At 40.4% G+C, this 16,976-nt stretch overlaps 1 protein-coding gene across 1 annotated transcript; it reads left to right on the forward strand.

Moving 5' to 3' along the window:
- The first annotated feature begins 3,622 nt into the window (after nucleotides 1-3,622).
- Nucleotides 3,623-16,976, forward strand: LOC140947037 (sialin-like). Its single transcript, XM_073396116.1, has 10 exons — nucleotides 3,623-3,883; nucleotides 5,390-5,423; nucleotides 6,328-6,527; nucleotides 9,084-9,171; nucleotides 9,643-9,738; nucleotides 10,975-11,111; nucleotides 12,491-12,640; nucleotides 13,544-13,676; nucleotides 14,558-14,802; nucleotides 16,396-16,976. The coding sequence occupies exons 1-10, from the start codon at nucleotides 3,638-3,640 to the stop codon at nucleotides 16,636-16,638; spliced, it is 1,572 nt and encodes a 523-aa protein (XP_073252217.1). The 5' UTR covers nucleotides 3,623-3,637; the 3' UTR covers nucleotides 16,639-16,976.

Genomic DNA, 16,976 nt, shown 5'->3' on the forward strand with positions numbered 1-16,976 from the left:
ATGATTCTTGATCACAGTACATTAAGAAAACAAATCAGGCCGAATTTTTTGCGTTCGATAAGTTTACTTTACAAAATCTTGCCAACAAGTCTGGGGACGTGTAAACCAACCTTTTATACTTTTTATACATCTCATCTGAGGTGAAATAGTACCATGAGGCGCTGTTTTTATCATACAGACCTCAGACAGAATGCAGTATTTCACATATTTTGCTATACAAATTGCACTCATTCAATATTCAGGACGATCGAAGCACGCGTTAGCGAAACCGTTAAAAAAATTTACAAAATCACCTATACGGCGAGCCGGTTCTCACTTTTGACAAGCGCCAAAGTCGACTGTTTAAATTAAGATTAACACAGTTATAAGCTTCAACATAATGGCTTTATAACGATGCGTAATCTTCAAAAGCGTTTGATACGCGCGGCATTTTGACTACTCCAGCAAGCTATGTTCATGAGCGACTGAAAACAAACGGCACAACAGCGATGAAAATTGCAAAAGAGACTACTAACAATCAATAAAAGGAAAATAATTCGGTGAAACATATACAGAGACAACAATTTTCATTCACGAAAACAAGTATTAAAGTGTCTCTGAAAATCCTTGTTTATGTTTTAAGCCGGCTTCCCGGTGTTTGCGTTTTTCAAAGATGAACTCGAGGCAAGAAAATCGCTCAAAGCTTTCTTTTACAGCCAGAATTATAACTAAATATTCTTTGGAACGTTTCCTTTCTATTTGCAGTGAGAAAATGTCTGAAGGCCTTTTAAAGTTCTATAAGCTTATAATCAAACCTGATACTCGGTCAGATCATTGTCCCAAATCTTACAAACGTGCATAAACTAAATAGCCCCATAAACTACACTCGACTTCATTGAATTAGATTTAAAACTTCAAATAAAATAATTACTCAGGCTTATCATTCGAGATGCACTGAAAACTATCAAGTAAGGCCAAAATCGCTTCAGACTTTTCAACCTCTTACGCATCAAGCAAGGTGAAAAACGAAAACGATGCCATCCGAAATCGGATTTCAGACTTTGAAAAGCGACGTATTTCTCAACCAAAACTCCGATAAAAAAACTAGCAATGAATAACAGAAGACTCTTTATAGCAGCTGAATTTCATTTTGTACAATGTTCAGTGGAAAAAGACAGTTAAAAACATCACAAGTTGACACAAAACTCTGTCAGCCTCAGCTGTCAAAGTAAACCAGTTTCAAGATGCTGCATAATTTTTCCGCATGAACTCACCTGTCAAATTTTGACCAATCAGAGCATAAAAATTGGACGTAGAGCGTGACCAACGAGTGACCTTGGTGAGAAAAGTCAAAAGCAAATGGCATGTCTTCCCTGCCTGTAAAAACTGGCTGAATCTTACCTTCCGAGGTCAGTTTGAAATCAAAATTTTAATTGTGCGGCACATATAAAACACGACATATTTCATATGAATTGAAAAAATTAAACTTGAGCCTGCAATCATTTGAAAACTAGTAACTTGTCAGGGGATAACTTCAAAAAATACTCGACCTCGATGGATCGACACCTGAGCCCGCGATACGGTCAGGTGATACTGGTCAGCGGGACGCTGTTTTGACAGCTGTCAATTGATCACAACATTGATGTGCAATATGTGTGCAATATCAGTCTTCCTGTGCTCCAAAACTAGCTAGAAAGTGTGGGATTGAACATTGGTTTCCCTGTGCTGCGGACGGACGGGCAGCGGGCGGGCCGTGTACGTTCACGTGATTACCAAATTTTCTGGGATGGGTAGATTTACTTACCCATGGTGCTCCGCAGGCGCGCTTCGCGCGCCAGAGCTCCGCTAACACAAGAATATTTTCAGCCCAAAATCGACAGAAAAAGAAGAACATTCAGCCTGGACCAAAAAAAAAACAAAACAAAAAACAAGTATTCTTATAAAAAAGACAGAGTGTAAAAGCTGAGAAATTTCAAAACAAAAAAAACAAACAAACTGATAACCGCACTTTAGGCTATTGAGAAATAGTACTTCTGGAACTTGGGTTTAAGAAGCTAATACCTAGCCAAAAAGTTTAGTCCAGTTCTTTTATAAAGGAAAGTAAAACTGAATCAGAAACATTTACATTTACAGCTAGGAGCGTATAAAAATGCTTGCCCACTAGGATGACCTTCACATTCCGGAGACGTTGGATTGAACCAGTCTATGAGAAAAGATGTCGATAATTACAACACTGTAAGAAAGTTAAAGATTCTTTTAAAAATATTAGAAATTATATATATATATATACGTGTAATAAAGTGGCTAAAGCCGTTAAACAGTGCTCAATATACTATTTAAGTGTAGAGCTTTGAATAAGAAGATATAACGAAGAGACAAAATTCTCTGTACAGAGAATTTTGTCTCTTCGTTATATCTTCTTATATATATATATATATATATATATATATATTTAGTATATACACACTCAGTGATCTTGGTAATTCAAGCAATCTGATTGGTTAGCTATCTCGGACTATGACGTTATATTCACTGCGCTAGGCGGTGAATATAAAGCCGAGCAAAATCGCTGTCGTGAACTGGGTGTTTTGCCAAAGTTTCAAAGTAAAACCTGTTTGAAAATACACGAATATCCAAGTGCTGATGACTTTGAAGGCAAGAAAAGACTTCATGGTGTTTAAACAGCGTGATTTATTGTGAAGTGGTTTACTTTAGCTGACTTTTTGTACGCTCGAAGCTATGTTTACCACTACAGAGGAAAACGAGGTCGCTTTGTCACTGTTTTGTGATTTCGGGATTTTCTCGCAAGACCAATTTTGCCTATAAATAGAGGTTAATTTATGGAGAAGAGAGGAAGGCAAATATTTTCGAAAATTGTACGTGCCAGCAAGTTAACAAGGCAAAGAACTTTGGAGATAAACAACGCTTACCTTGATCGCAGCCGCTGTTGACAGCATTTGCAAGAAGCGACGAAGAAAACTTTCTCATTCACGTTGAGTTGACAGAAACAAATAAAGCTCTAGATACTTTTCTTCTCAGAATTGGGTAGTAATTTAAATTTTCGGCGTTTTCTTTTAAACCGTTGATGCTAAAGCTTACAAAACTCGATACAAAAGGATTAAAACTATCATTTGCCATGTTTGAAGATACTGTAAAGATCTAACTTTTGCGCATCCACTGTTTACGGCTTCGTGTTCACGCATGAATTTTCACCCGTCAATCAAACTAATGGTTTTTTAATGGTTTCCTTTCTGATTCTGTTGAGATCACTTCGTGTGAATATACTAAAACAATTATTCACCTCAGGCTCAGTTACTATTGTTGAATAATCCCCTCGACTTCGTCTCGGGGATTATTCAACAATATTAACTTCGCCTTCGGCGAATAATTGTTAAATATATATATATATATATATTTTTTTTTTTTTGGAATAAAAATAAAGATAAAAAAACCTTGTTGATTGGAAAGCTGTCCCGGTTTTTTTGATGCATTATCTGTCCTGTGCGAACTAGTTCCCAGAGAGTTCACAGAGCCTCTACTCGGCTATCCAGTTTCCAGGGATTGCCGCGTATTTCAAAATTTACTTCTCTCGTGACTTCAGCAGTGTGCAGCATGTGAATTGCACTTTAAACCTCAAAGTCCTGTTATTTCTTTGGCAATGGAAGAGGCCTTACCACTTTTGCGAGAAAATAGCTCTAACTCTTACCGGCAGTCAAGATGCTATATACCCGCTAGATACGTTCTCGCAGCTTTGTCCTGTTCGGGTTTTAGTGTGGTGTATCTTCTCCGAGTGAATTTAAGCTTGGCTCTGGTGGCCATGGTCAATTCCACTTACGCGAACGAACAGGCGTCTGCAAATAACCCGGAATGTCAAAGAAATTCTTCCACAGATTTCGAGAAAAAGGTAAGAAGGAAAGGAGTCTAGTGTACTGTATTTGCAGCATGGTGGTCAATTATCGTACGCAAGCTTGGCTATGGACTGTTCATAGTCCCTTATTTTTCCGTGAGATCGTCGAGATATAGCCGCAGGCCACCCAAGCACACTACAGGTACGCGTGTTGTATTCTTTGTTGTTTGTCCGCGTCTCGCCGAAAACGCTTCAAAACGACCTGAGACGCGGGCAAACAACAAATAATACAACAAGGCAATAAGGTAAGTCGATTTTATTTAAACACATAACAGTTTTTTTTTCTCTTTTAAGAAAAACCGTTTACATCCCATACAAGCCTTTGTAAATAACCGTATGTAACACAACACCGCTCGCAAGCGAGAGTCACGTCCGCGTTCCTGTAGTGAGCTTGGGATACCTGTGATACAGCCCGTCTCATCATTAATGGCGGCCATCTTGATTTTCAAATGTACGAAGCGGGCGGGCGTCGGGGATTATATAGCTCTTGCGGGAGGGGGCAAGTAAAATAGAAATAAAAACATTTTTCTCGCTTCCTCCCAAACCACCCCCCTGCCCGCTAAGTAGTTTTGACACTCATGCAAGATGGCAGCCCGTAACGCAAAGCCGTCGATCTCGATGATCGTATGGGAAAACTGGGGACTCTGAACAGTCTAGCTTGGCAAGGAAGAACAAGACATCGAAGTACAGGTATACAGGTCAAGAATATTGATGTGTATGTCACACGTTTTTTTGCCGTTTCACGAGCCAACAACATGCATGAGTCAATCACGAGCCACGAATTAAGCGAAAACCAACCTCGAGTCATGCCCAAATGACGCATTTTAATTTCCACTTTTGAATTTCCGGGCACAGAGAAAAGCAAGTTTTTTGTACAAAGTTACAATGGGTACCAATAATTTGGTGTGAAGAATTATGTAGACAGGCATAATTTTCCATATTATACACAAACCGTCTGATAATTGTGTTTTTCTTGGATGATACTGGCAAACAAAGCTAACTGGATCACCACTATTCCATGGTTTTGTAGTGCAGAAGTTTTGTTTGACAGTTTTTTGCAGGAACATTTTACTCTGCTGACTCTGGTACATTGAACATTTCAGATCAACTGGGACTTTGAACCACAGGGTCGTCCAGAGAAGTTTCGTGTGAATCAATAAATTACTTGTCAAACTCAAATTATTTATCAAACTCAACCTACTTTAAAGTCTCACCTTGAGAAAATGTCTATACCTGTCGCTTAGCACGATTAATTAGCCCAATGATCTACTGCTTTTCGTATTTTATACTGTAAGCCGATCTCGCGAGCCCTCAGTCTCTTGGTTTGCGGTCTATACCATGTGTAACGAAACTGTAAGGCGAGAAGGCGATCAAAATAGCCCATTTTTCAGAGGTTTTCGACCGGTTTTGATGTTCTGACGACCAACACATCTCCTCTGGACCCTGTGTTTGAACCCTTGTCTTTGTGAAGAAATACTATATGTAATTATTTTTCTTCTGTAGGATGGAGAGTTTAACTGGGATCAAAAAACACAAGGTAATATAATGTGCTCACCAAATCTAGATCTTTGCAGATTATTATTCAGTAAATGCCTTGACTTGATAATTAATACAAGAAGCGTTGCCTCCCTTTTCCAGCTACAGGAACTGCAAAATAGTGTTACCCACCAGATAGAATTCACAGCTAGTTACTATCCATTCAGTCTCTAAACAAATTTCAATCTATATAAGTATAATGACGCTCCGTTGCACAATGTACTGTCACAAGCGATGTAGTCATAGCGTCTTTAGATACTTGTTACCTTTCTAAAGCTTGTGACGTGTAATTTTTTTTTTCTGTTCTATCCTCAAAATTGAATTGTTTTTTTTATTATAAGTGAACTGAGTTATTCTGAGATTTCATCTCAAATGTAACGAGAACCATAACACTTTAAGAATTTCAAATGTGCATTAATATGTTTTTGGAGTGCAGTATTGACGAAAAAATGAAAAAAATAAATAATAAAAATAAGCAGGTCTAGGAGACTTTGAATTTTATCATGTTACTTCATTTTAATTGCTCAAAATTGCAGCCTTCCATGGAGGGTAAATTAAGAACCCCTTTGTGGATGTGCTACATTGCACTTTTAGTTGTTATTATTGTTGTTGACTGTACAAGCAGTTTCTTGTGTGCCATATTGTAACCTCATCTCTCTTCTTACCTGATATGAGCTACATTGGTTACCCATTTAGGTGTTTAGATACTCTAGTCTATGCCCAATCTGAATGGTTATCACAATTGCTGTTTTCAGATCTAAAGGAGTTTGAATTTTATCATTCTATTTCATTTTGTTCTTGCAATATTGGATGGAGGGTATTAAGAATCCTTTTGTGGATGTGCTACATTGTACTATTAGATTCTTATTTATTGATCAGAATACTTTGTTTTTGGCTCTTTATAGGTCTAATTCTGGGTTCATTTTTCTTTGGCTATGTCATCACTCAGTTACCAGGTGGCTGGCTGGGAACACGGTTCGGTGGGAAATATTTGTTAGGCCTGGGAGTGCTTTTCACTTCTGTGTTGACAATTTTCACTCCTCTTGCTGCACGTCATAGTGCTGGAATGTTAATTCTGGTGAGAATACTGGAAGGATTAGGAGAGGTAAACTATTGAGTTGCAAACATTTTGTAGTGGATTGGTTTTAGTACTAACTATAAAGAGTTCCTTGCTTGCGTGACAGGCAAAAAAAAAAGGAAAGGGGAAGGGGGAATTTAACTGCAAGCAAGAGTGCAAGGGGCACGCGTGGAGGGGAAACAAGAGAACCCCTGTCTTCCCACCCCTTAGAGACCTTGGCGTCCTGGCGCACCCAAATTTCCCCTTCCCCTTCTTATTTTAACGCCTGCTACACAGGCTCTATAAATCCTGTAAAACCCAACAAAGGGAAAGAAAAGGACAAAAGAAAACGCAGTTATTAAAGTGGAATGTTTATGAAACCCGTTAGACTCCTTTGTTGTAAGATTTTGTTAGCTTTTTTGTACCTAACCGTGCACAGCATTCTCTAGCATTCCTAGCATTTTGAACTTACAGGACCATAGAAACATCGCATTAATTATTCAGTGAAAATTTGTGAACAAAAAACAAAGGATTGTGCATGGTCAGGGAGTGTCCAGCATAAGCTACAGCACTGTTGTGTTGTTTCCAACTTTGATGTTTGCAGGCTTTCATAACCAGTCTCCTCTACTAATTATTATGAAAAGTAGAAAGTTATTCTAACTGGAGGCAATCCTAAATAAGCTCTGTTATTAGTTCAAATAAAGCAGATGCATGTGTATATCGATTTGTGACACAAGTTTTTTTACCTACCTCATGAATGTAAACTTTGAAATAGCTTCACTGTTTACATACTTAAGACTCAGCTGCAAGCCCTTGAAAGTAGCCTTCTCCCCACCATAGAGACCATATTAAGAGTGGGAAATAGATTTTTGGTGAACAGGTTCTATGAAAAAAGGCTTTTCAATAACAATTCGCCCAACCATTCACAATCCTCTCTTGGGAATACCCAAGGTAAAGTAAGTAACCGAATCTGAAACTACATTGCTGATGAAGTTCGAGTGATTCTAACGAAATTTTGGTTTTGTTTCATTTATCGATTCATTAATTTTATTTTTTAATTTTGTGCAGACTTTTGGAAATAGTTGTTGTTTTATCAGGGAAAAGCCATAAAGAACACACGGGAGATTCCACGAATCATGTGTACAGCTAACAGCGAACGTCAGATTCAGGTTGACAATTCGAGTTTCAAATAAGGAATATCAGCAAAGAAAAACTGTTGAAAATAAGTCATGTGGATGAACCTAAAATGAAACCTATTGCTGTTGCTTAGAAGAGATTGAATTTGGTCACGTGGTGCAAATTGAAGTCTGCCGTTTGCCGTAAACGTGATTCTGAATTTCTGTAACTTATCATTGTAAGCTAATCCTCTCTAATACGGATTTGCTTTCTTACATGTACCTTTAACCCCTCCAGTCTTGTTTATACTTAAAGCAGTGCTGTTACATCAGTATAATTTAGTCTGTACAAAGACGCAGACACTTGAATTAAATCGGCATCATGGGTGTTGTTGTCGGGCCATTGTACTTGTTGTTTGTCCTTCGAAAGTTGAAGATAACCATGTCGAAGATAACCTTCGTGGCCGTCTTTGATGCATGTCTTGGAAACGTTTCTTCTGCCCCAAAAGACCACTCTATTTGACAGAGTTCTCCATACAATACCTGCTTTCGTAGTCGGCAACCAGGTAGTCTGGTGACATGGCCTGCCCGTCTAACCTGGGCTCTCTGTAGGAGGGTGTCAACGCTGGGGATGCCCGCCCTTTCTATGACCTCCTTGTCAGGATTTTTGTCCTGCCATCTGATGTGGAGAAGTCTGCGGAGGCAGCTTAGGTGGATATGATTGAGCTGGTTGGCGTGTACTTGTCTGCTATACACAGTCCAGGTCTCACATGAGTAGAGAAGAGTGATGAGTACCACTGCATGGTAAACCTTCAGCTTAGTAGAGAGGCCGATGGCTATCCGCTCTCAGACATTCTCACGGACTCATGGAAGGCATCAGTCACCATGGCCGAGAATACTATACTGAAGAGCATCGGAGCAAGAGCACAGCCTTGTTTTACGCCCTTCGAATTCGTTACTGGAAAGTATTCTGACTCGTCTCTGTCATGTCCAGAACTTTAACCGTCATGCCTTCGTGAAACTGTCGCACGGTCGTTATGAATTCGCTGGGACAGCCAAACTTCTCCTTTGTCTTCCACAAGCCGTCTCTGCTTACCGTATCGAAGGCCTTGGTCAGGTCAGCAAAGGTCACAAAGAGGTCGCTATTCTGCTCTTGGCATTTTTTACGTACAGTCGTGGTGGAAACAGGTCTGTCGTATCACAGGTGAAGCGTGAACTGAATCACTTTCATTGGTCGAAGTCTGTGTGGTATTTCCTTTGTAGTGAATACCGCCTTACATATCAACTTGTTAGAGCAGAGTAAAAAAAGAAGGGCCATGGAAGCTATTGTTTATTCTCGGCTTTCATTCCCTGGTATCTCACTTTAAACGGCTTATGCAGTGCGTGCTTACAAGCGGTCATGAATAACTAATGATGTCGACTCATTCTGCGCGATGATGTCCTGAAAGGCGTATTGTAAAAAATTCCTGTAATGTCATGTCTCCTGCAGGGTGTAACGTTCCCAGCTATGCATGCCATGTGGAGCTTTTGGGCCCCTCCCCTGGAAAGGAGCAAACTGATCACTTTTTCTTATGAAGGTAAGTACGTTTTAATTCAGCCACCACCCGGTCAACTCGGTTGGAAAAATGCCGGTTTGGTAAGCTGGAGTTCGTCCATATTTGGATTCGCACACAACCCTCTATATTCACTCCGGTCAAAACAGTAAAATCTCCCAAGCAACATTGGCCAGAACTTAGGGTTGCTCATACGTTTTACGGTCAAAATTAGTGAGGTTAGGCAAAGACGTTTTTGAGCGACGCACACGTCAACCAGAAGTGGATCCATTCTTGAGCAGTTTTTTCGCCCAAATTTTCGTTCGAATCGCGTTGAGACTGTATACCCTTAGCAATACAAATTTGGAAGCGTTATGGCTGATTGAAAGAGAAAGGGGCTTACTTAAACGCCTTTACTTAAGCTCCCTAATAAGAGATAGATACACCTCTAGGTTAGATGTACACAAATCCAGTGCAAGAATAGCTGTTTATTTTTCTACCTTTCGTATCACAAAGGGAAAGAACTTGGCACTATTCTTGGCATGCCATTGGCAGGAGTTCTCTGTGCATCTGACATCTGGGGAGGATGGCCATCTGTATTTTATGTCTTTGGTAAGTATTTCCCCTGCAATACAGTGAATAAGGAGCCCTCCCTCCTGGGTATACCTAATTGTCAATGATGATATTTCTATTTTTAGAAACACCTCCAGTAGAGACCCAGACGTAACTGATATATAGTTAGTGCAGCGCGGTTGAACCGAATTGCGCTATAAAGAGCTGGGAATGGCCACCAAATAGAGTGTAATATAAAAAGACAACTCGTTAATGGACGTTACCAAATTGTTTCATATTGGCTATGTTTGCATATAAAATTGTAGAATTAACCAAACTCAGCATGAAGCAGGTTTGTAACGGAAGAAAAAAACAATTCTCATGTTGACATTAAGTAAAGCAGTAAAGGGACATTCAAACACGTAGCAAATAAACTATGGAAGGCGTGGATGGTCAAAACTAAAGAAAATGAAACCGATTGCAGTGAGTGGGGCTTTTGAAACCGTTTAATCTGAGTGCCAAAGTTAAAGTTTATATCTGTTATCTGTAACCATAAATAATCATTTACAACCTCGAGAAGACATATTTGTTTGTTTTGGAGCTGTGAGTCATTTACAAGTAATTTCGAGGTAACCTGAAAGTTTTATGACGAGCAATAGGCATCTACGCCCTGACACCACCCTTTATAGAAGATACTTTTGATGAAGGCGTACATTCAGTATGGGTACTTCTTCCATTACGACGATACTTTTTAGAGATACCTCGAAATAATAAAAGTACTATGAAACTCGCTTGTAGACCATAAGTAAATGAATTTCTTCTTGACCATGTGCTTAATCCATTTACTCATAATGGTGAAATTTTCACAATAAAAATTCCAATATCTTTTTAAGATAACTAGAAAATAAGCAATTCTTGAGAAAGGTTCTGTCAAAAGGGCTTCATTTGAATGGTAACACCATTTCGAAGGTGGGCTTCGCGGTAGTTGTGACGGGCTCGTTTATCGTTTGTCTCCCGATGGATGGTACTTTCTTATGTCGTCTCGCGCGTAGGCTGGGACCAGGCTCTGCAGTGGGGGAAAAAGGCAAAAAAAGAGGTGAAATAGGAAAAATATCGACGAGCAGGAAAAAAAATTTCGCTCTCCGAATTTTTGTTCTCGCACACCGGTGTTTTTCTCCTTTTTCCGCAGTGCGGAGCCTGGTCCCAGGCTAAATTGCGCGTAGTCGTGAACGAATACGTTTGTGTTTCTTTACATACTGACAGATTGGTGTACTTTAAATGAAATGTTTTATTTAGGTGGTGTTGGCATTTTATGGTCTTTCATCTGGATGATGTTTACGTCCAACAGACCAGCTAATCATCCGAGAATATCCATCAAAGAGAGAGAATTTATTCATGCTACTATAGGAGCAGGACAGGACAAAGGAAGAAGAGTACGGGAATTATGCTATCTTTATTTAGTGGCACCCTTTTGTCGCTAATCATAACTATAGCACTAATAGAACAGTTGGGACAGTACTCGCCATTGCGCGGGCGCACTTGAATGGCTTTTTGACTCCGCACGTAAGTCATGCGGCAGAAGAGCTTTGGGTCGAGATTGACTGCTAGCAAAAAAGCTGTCAGAAATTCTTGTGTTTTGATTAAAAAAAGCCTAAAATTTCGCAAATTTACTACAGTTATGATCAATTCATTTGGTAACAGAACGTTGTGTCATCCAATTCGGTCTGTGATCATATTCTTGGTTAAACAAATCGGACACCAGCGGTTTCCGATTTTGTTAATCACTCGTACTTATTCCTATTACAATTATTAACCATTTTGTTGACAAGTTGGCCAGTTACCCATGTTTCTTACCCATAAATGAAGACGCCACTACTCGTGTCTGAGAGTGGTATTCTGTTTCCAGGTCAGCGTGGTTGCAAGCATTTCGGGGGAAGGGACTTTCGCGTCTTTATTCCCATTTTTTTTTTCTTCTCAGGGATGGTTTGCATTTTCATTTGTTTCCATTATTAAAGTCACCTTGTAGGGCTAAAATTCAGAGTTTCGGTGAGGAATATTTGACAGTGATTTCACAAACTTGTTGATGTAGCATATTTTATTGTATTCTAATATCGGGAAATCTTGTTCACATAAAATTGATATAAAGAAAAGAAATATCGTACTTCACCGATGTATCGGTATATCTTCGCAGCCCTATCATTTTGTTCTCAAGTTATTCAACTTCCCTTGTTTCTTATATTAGCAAGAAAGGAAGACGTAGTGGCTTTATGCGACTGAAAGTGGCTATCCTGTGAGGAAGGGTTTGAGGAGATTAAGGGACTCGCCTGCCTTTATTGCTCCCCTTCCCCAGGTGTTACCCATTGCCCTCCACTTCAAACGCCTTCCACGCATACAAGCTCCATACGTTCAAATAGGCTTACCTGTGTGCCCCCCAACACTCCCAGTATTCCCCATTTCCTTTCGCTTTTCAATAGAGCAAGGGTGGCAAATTGTACGGAAATTTCCCTCGAAAGTTCCCAGAAGGCACAAGAACTGAATTGTTGAATTTCCGAAAGGCGAACCATTCAACCGAAATGGAATGAATGGAAACAAAACTTCCGGGACGAAACTTTTGACACCTCGCGTGGTTGTCCTCTTCTTTTGGAAATTTTGGAAATTGCTGGTCTATTTGTTACTGGAAGTTGCCAGAAATTTAAACAGGAGATTTTGGTTGAAAGGAATTTGCCAGGTGGGGTTAGGGTGGAGGAGTGGCAGGGGTTTTTCTAGGTTTTGGAATATGTGACCCACTAACTACATTGTTAATTTTTTTCAGAAATATGACACCCCATGGTTTGCAATGTTCACTTCGCCAGCCGTGTGGGGGATAATTGTCGCACATTTCTGCAACAACTGGGGTTTTTACACCTTTCTTACTTGTTTGCCGTCGTATTTTAAAGAAGTTCTGAACTTTTCAATTTCTCAGGTGAGAAAGACGCATTGTTATAGATCGCTTGTGGAAAGAAAGAAGAGGGCGATCCCGCACCTATTTGAAAGGTTGTTTTTGATTAGCTGGGAAAACAATAGAGTTTGTCACATAGCAATGTCCCTATACCTGAAAACAGTGGAAGTGCAGATTAAAGGGGACCAGTAAAATAAGAGGTTTAGAACGGTGCAGGTCTGCTGACAAAGACTGGCGCCGAACCTATCCGATATTAAGTGACGTTCCACTTTCGAGATGGAAGCGGTGTCGCTTCGCTCCGATACTGAAATCACGCCGAAATGGCTGTTTTTGTATGTGAGCAGAAGCCATACCCGGTACGGGTTTCGTGCAGACGCAAGGGCGTTCCGGTTTAGTGTAAATGTCATCAAAAACGAAACGGTTGTTCTGGGACGACAAAACGTGATCGTAAGATGGGGCTATTATGGGGCTATATTACTGTAAATGTACAGCTTACAAATCTGAATTTCCTTGTTGTCGTCCATTCCACTTGTCATCTTTCCTTGTGACTTATGAGGTGTTCGGTTACTACCCGAACCCTTTTATATTTATTTATTTATTCCGCACTCCATGCCAGTGCAAGTTGTTGTGAATTCAGTTTTTCTGTTGCGACTTAGGGCCTGTTTACATGGAGGTGGGGGACCCCAGGTAGGTGTGGTAACCCGCTTGGTTGGGGTAACCCGTCCGTCTATATAATCTTTCATTTTAATTTGATCACGTCTACATGATAGGTGAGGTGACCATATGAGAGATTGTATGGACAGGCGGGTTACCCCACCTAAGCGGGTTACCTCACCTATCTTGGGTCCCCCACCTCCATGTAAACGGGCCATTAATCAGTCGGCTTCTTAAAAATACGTTGATCATTTAAAACTCGTATTATTTCAGAATGGTCTTTTGTCTGCTGTTCCGTTTGTTTGTATGTGCGTAACTGGTATCGGTTCTGGTCAGCTTGCGGACTGGATGCGTGAAAACAATGTATTATCTACTGGAGAGGTTAGGAAAGTCCTTGCTACAGGAGGTGAGTGCCTTCAAGATCCACATACAAATTCTCTAGACTGATCTCCATGAATAGTTAAGAGAATTTGGTTTAAGATCCCAGTGCCTTTGATAATGAATTTAGTAATTGTCATAACCTTTACTGTTGATGATCTGCTGATGTTGTAAGGAGAAAATTGATGTTGGTCACTCTTGGGACCAAAGGATTAAAAATGAGAGCCGTAATACAAAAGGTTTGTGAGGAAACAAGTCTCTTTGAAGTCGCCAGGTTATATTATTTCAACTGGATGAACAAACAATGGTTATTTCAAATTAGGGAACTTGTCTGTCATTCACACTTTTCACATTGCCCATAATGCATCTTGCTTTAATTTACCCCTGACTTACTTCCACGTAAGAATTGATTTCAATCCACCATACGGAAAAAGTTGGCGGCTGTATATTTTACCACATTTCCTTTCGAACTTAACACGGCCAATTACACATAAAGTCATAGGAAGACAATGCTTCAGAATTGTGGGGTTAAACATGTTTTAGTAAGAGTAGTAAAAAAATGGGGCCATTGTATTCTCCTTTCTTGCTGTTTTATGGTCATAACACCACGTTTCTGTCCACAAGCAATAGTCAGTCAAAGGACTGACGACAGATTGGGTTTCGTTTGTTGGTAAGTAGGTAAATGTTTGGATGGTTTGCTAACGGCAAGCTCTCTACAGCGGCCACTTTTTTGGCGGACAGTCCTTACATTGACTCTTGTTTAAACCTCTCTAGAACGGCCACCTTTCTACATCGGCCACTTTCTTCTGTTCTCAAGGTGGCCGTTGTCGAGAGCTTCAACTTTATCTACATGTAGACGTTCTGAGAATTCTTTCCAGTTTCACTTAGTGATCTGCTTCTGTATCTCAGGTTACCTTATACCTGCCTGCCTGATGGTAGCTACAAGTTATGTTGGCTGCAACTCCACCAGCCTGGCTGTTGTTTTATTTTCACTGGCCCTAGGGGCCTCTAATCTTAATGCGGCTTCCTACCGTGTCAATCATTTGGACATCGCTCCTAGATTCTCGGGAGTTCTGATGGGAATCACAAACTCAGCGGGAACAATTCCAGGGATCATTGGACCTTTTGTAGTAGGACTGTTAACATACAATCAGGTATGTTTTTGGAGAAATGATCACGTTTTGTTCAGACGGGGCTGGTTCCAAGTAATGGATATAATCTAATATTGGATCGCGCCATTTCTGTTCACACGAGACCGATCTGTTGACGAAAACCGGGCTGTTGTTGTCCCCTTTTTTGACAACAGTGAGTGATTAGAGCAATTTTCGGGTCTTAATTACTGGTAAAAGCAGGCGACTATTAAAAGTTTGGGCTCTCAATACGGCACAACTAACTCAGAGTACCGGTGATGCAGTCTTTTTATTTGATGAGATTCGCAAACACAGTCGTCATTGTAGCGTTTGAAAGGCGTCAGGTTTTTGTCCGTTGTATTTAGAGAAAATACTTCAATCTCTTTCAGTAAAGAATTAAGAACTCAACCAGTTTGTCAACTCGGTCTATCAACTCCCTCCCGGCCTCCAGGGTTAAAAATATAGCTTGGGAAATTCCTGAAATTTCCTTTGCCTTTCCTTCACATCAAACTTTCAATACCAGTAACGGCCTTTATAGAAGTGTGCACTACAATCCTATTAATTTTCACGGTTCCCTCTTCCATTCATCCGTCACACATCAAAAACGCCATCCTACGTTATCATGTTGTTTAGATTTCGACCACTATGTAGTTAGTTTGTAGTGACGACTCCATTTTGCCCCGACATATCAGAAGGGAAAAAAGACCCGCTTTATTTCAATTTCAATGTATTTAGCACGAAAGTAATGACTGGAGGCAGAATTTTTAAGCCTCCTACTGGAGACGGGGCCGCCATTTTATGTGGTCATCCTAGCCACTTGAAAGTCAGTCTAGCCGTTTGGAGCGCAAAGGCATGCAGTACCTTCATTTCTCAGTTATTTTTTAAGACCTTCAGTATTCGAACCCGCGACATTCCGCTCTGTAGTCAAGCGCTCTATCGACTGAGCTTATCCTTCTTTTTTTTTTTGTTTGTCTGTGTCTCATGTCTGTCTTTCAGTTGGCCGTGTTGCCAGAAAGGAATATAACGCGAAGACGGTTTCTCCGTTCGATGTCAAAACGCGATCGCTTCACGCGCGTTAGAAGCTTGCATCGACATTAGCCTCTTGAGTTATATGTTAAAAATTGTCAATAGCCCGAAAATTACCCGCGTGATGGTTAATATACTCGATGCTTAAAACACAAGAGTCAAAATGGAGCGGAGAGAAAATGTTGAGTCTATGGCTGAAATCGATCCTATAGTGAGTAGTACCAATTGAATAAAACCTCTTAAGCAGTACTTTAGCATGGTACAATTCGTTTTCTGTATTTTATCATTTTCTCTAGAAAACCCTTTCGAACTGAGAATTTGTGTAAATAGAGGTTTTTAAGTGATGTAATACCTCATGAAAGTAGAAACTCACGGAAGAATCGATAGTTTCTTAGTTTGAATTTTGGTGACGTCATTGGTCACGTGTTGGGATTGAAAAGGTAAACTCAAATGCTGACGTTGAGACCCATAAGCGAAAACTTGCCGCGCGTTGTCCATTGAAGAGAGCGGCTTACGTAACGACATAATGATTCAACTACCAGTTGAACTACAGCCCGTACATATGCATAGCTAACTGTCTCCTTTCCACAGCCGACAAGACTTCAATGGCAGAAAGTGTTTTACATATCTGCTGGGATGTACGTAATCGGCTGGGTAACATTTGTGCTTTTTGCGAGTGGTAAAGTCCAAGAGTGGAATACACCTTTTGAAGACAAGTTGGTGCCAACTGATACTCCCCGAGCTCCAAGGATACCTGTTATGGCGGACACTGTGGCAATAAAAAACTTGAACGATTCGGTTACAGAAACTTCACAATCTGCCGCCGAATGCTAGGGTGGTTGCGACATCATCGGCCTAAGGTACTTGTAGGTTTGTGGACCAGCGGTTTCAGTGGCGAAACAGTTGGTGGTTGGTTGGGGTGCACTCAGTCTTGCGGGCTCGTAAACCTACCGTAGGTCGATGTTATTCTGCCTTTGCCTGCTGGGACGTGGAATAAGAGTAACGAAAACGCCGAGTGTGGGCCTGGTACATTTAACAGGAATGACTACATTGTTCGCCTCCCTTTCACGTGAATATCGTCATGTTAAAGGGTATCCTAAACCGAGAAATTAGACTCTCGATAGGTCCTAACTGATCTTTAGCTGACAGATGGTTATAGCTGCAGCTGACAG

This window comes from Porites lutea, chromosome 8 (assembly GCF_958299795.1).
Source record: "Porites lutea chromosome 8, jaPorLute2.1, whole genome shotgun sequence".
Classification (NCBI taxonomy): Eukaryota; Metazoa; Cnidaria; class Anthozoa; order Scleractinia; family Poritidae; genus Porites; species Porites lutea.

Bases quoted from the DNA above. Each gene is read 5' to 3' on its own strand.
- LOC140947037 (XM_073396116.1), top strand. From the start codon at position 3,638: ATGGAAGAGGCCTTACCACTTTTGCGAGAAAATAGCTCTAACTCTTAC. The intron at 3,884-5,389 runs GTAAGAAGGAAA...TTTCTTCTGTAG, and splicing joins CCACAGATTTCGAGAAAAAG to GATGGAGAGTTTAACTGGGA. The intron at 6,528-9,083 runs GTAAACTATTGA...TGTCTCCTGCAG, and splicing joins TACTGGAAGGATTAGGAGAG to GGTGTAACGTTCCCAGCTAT.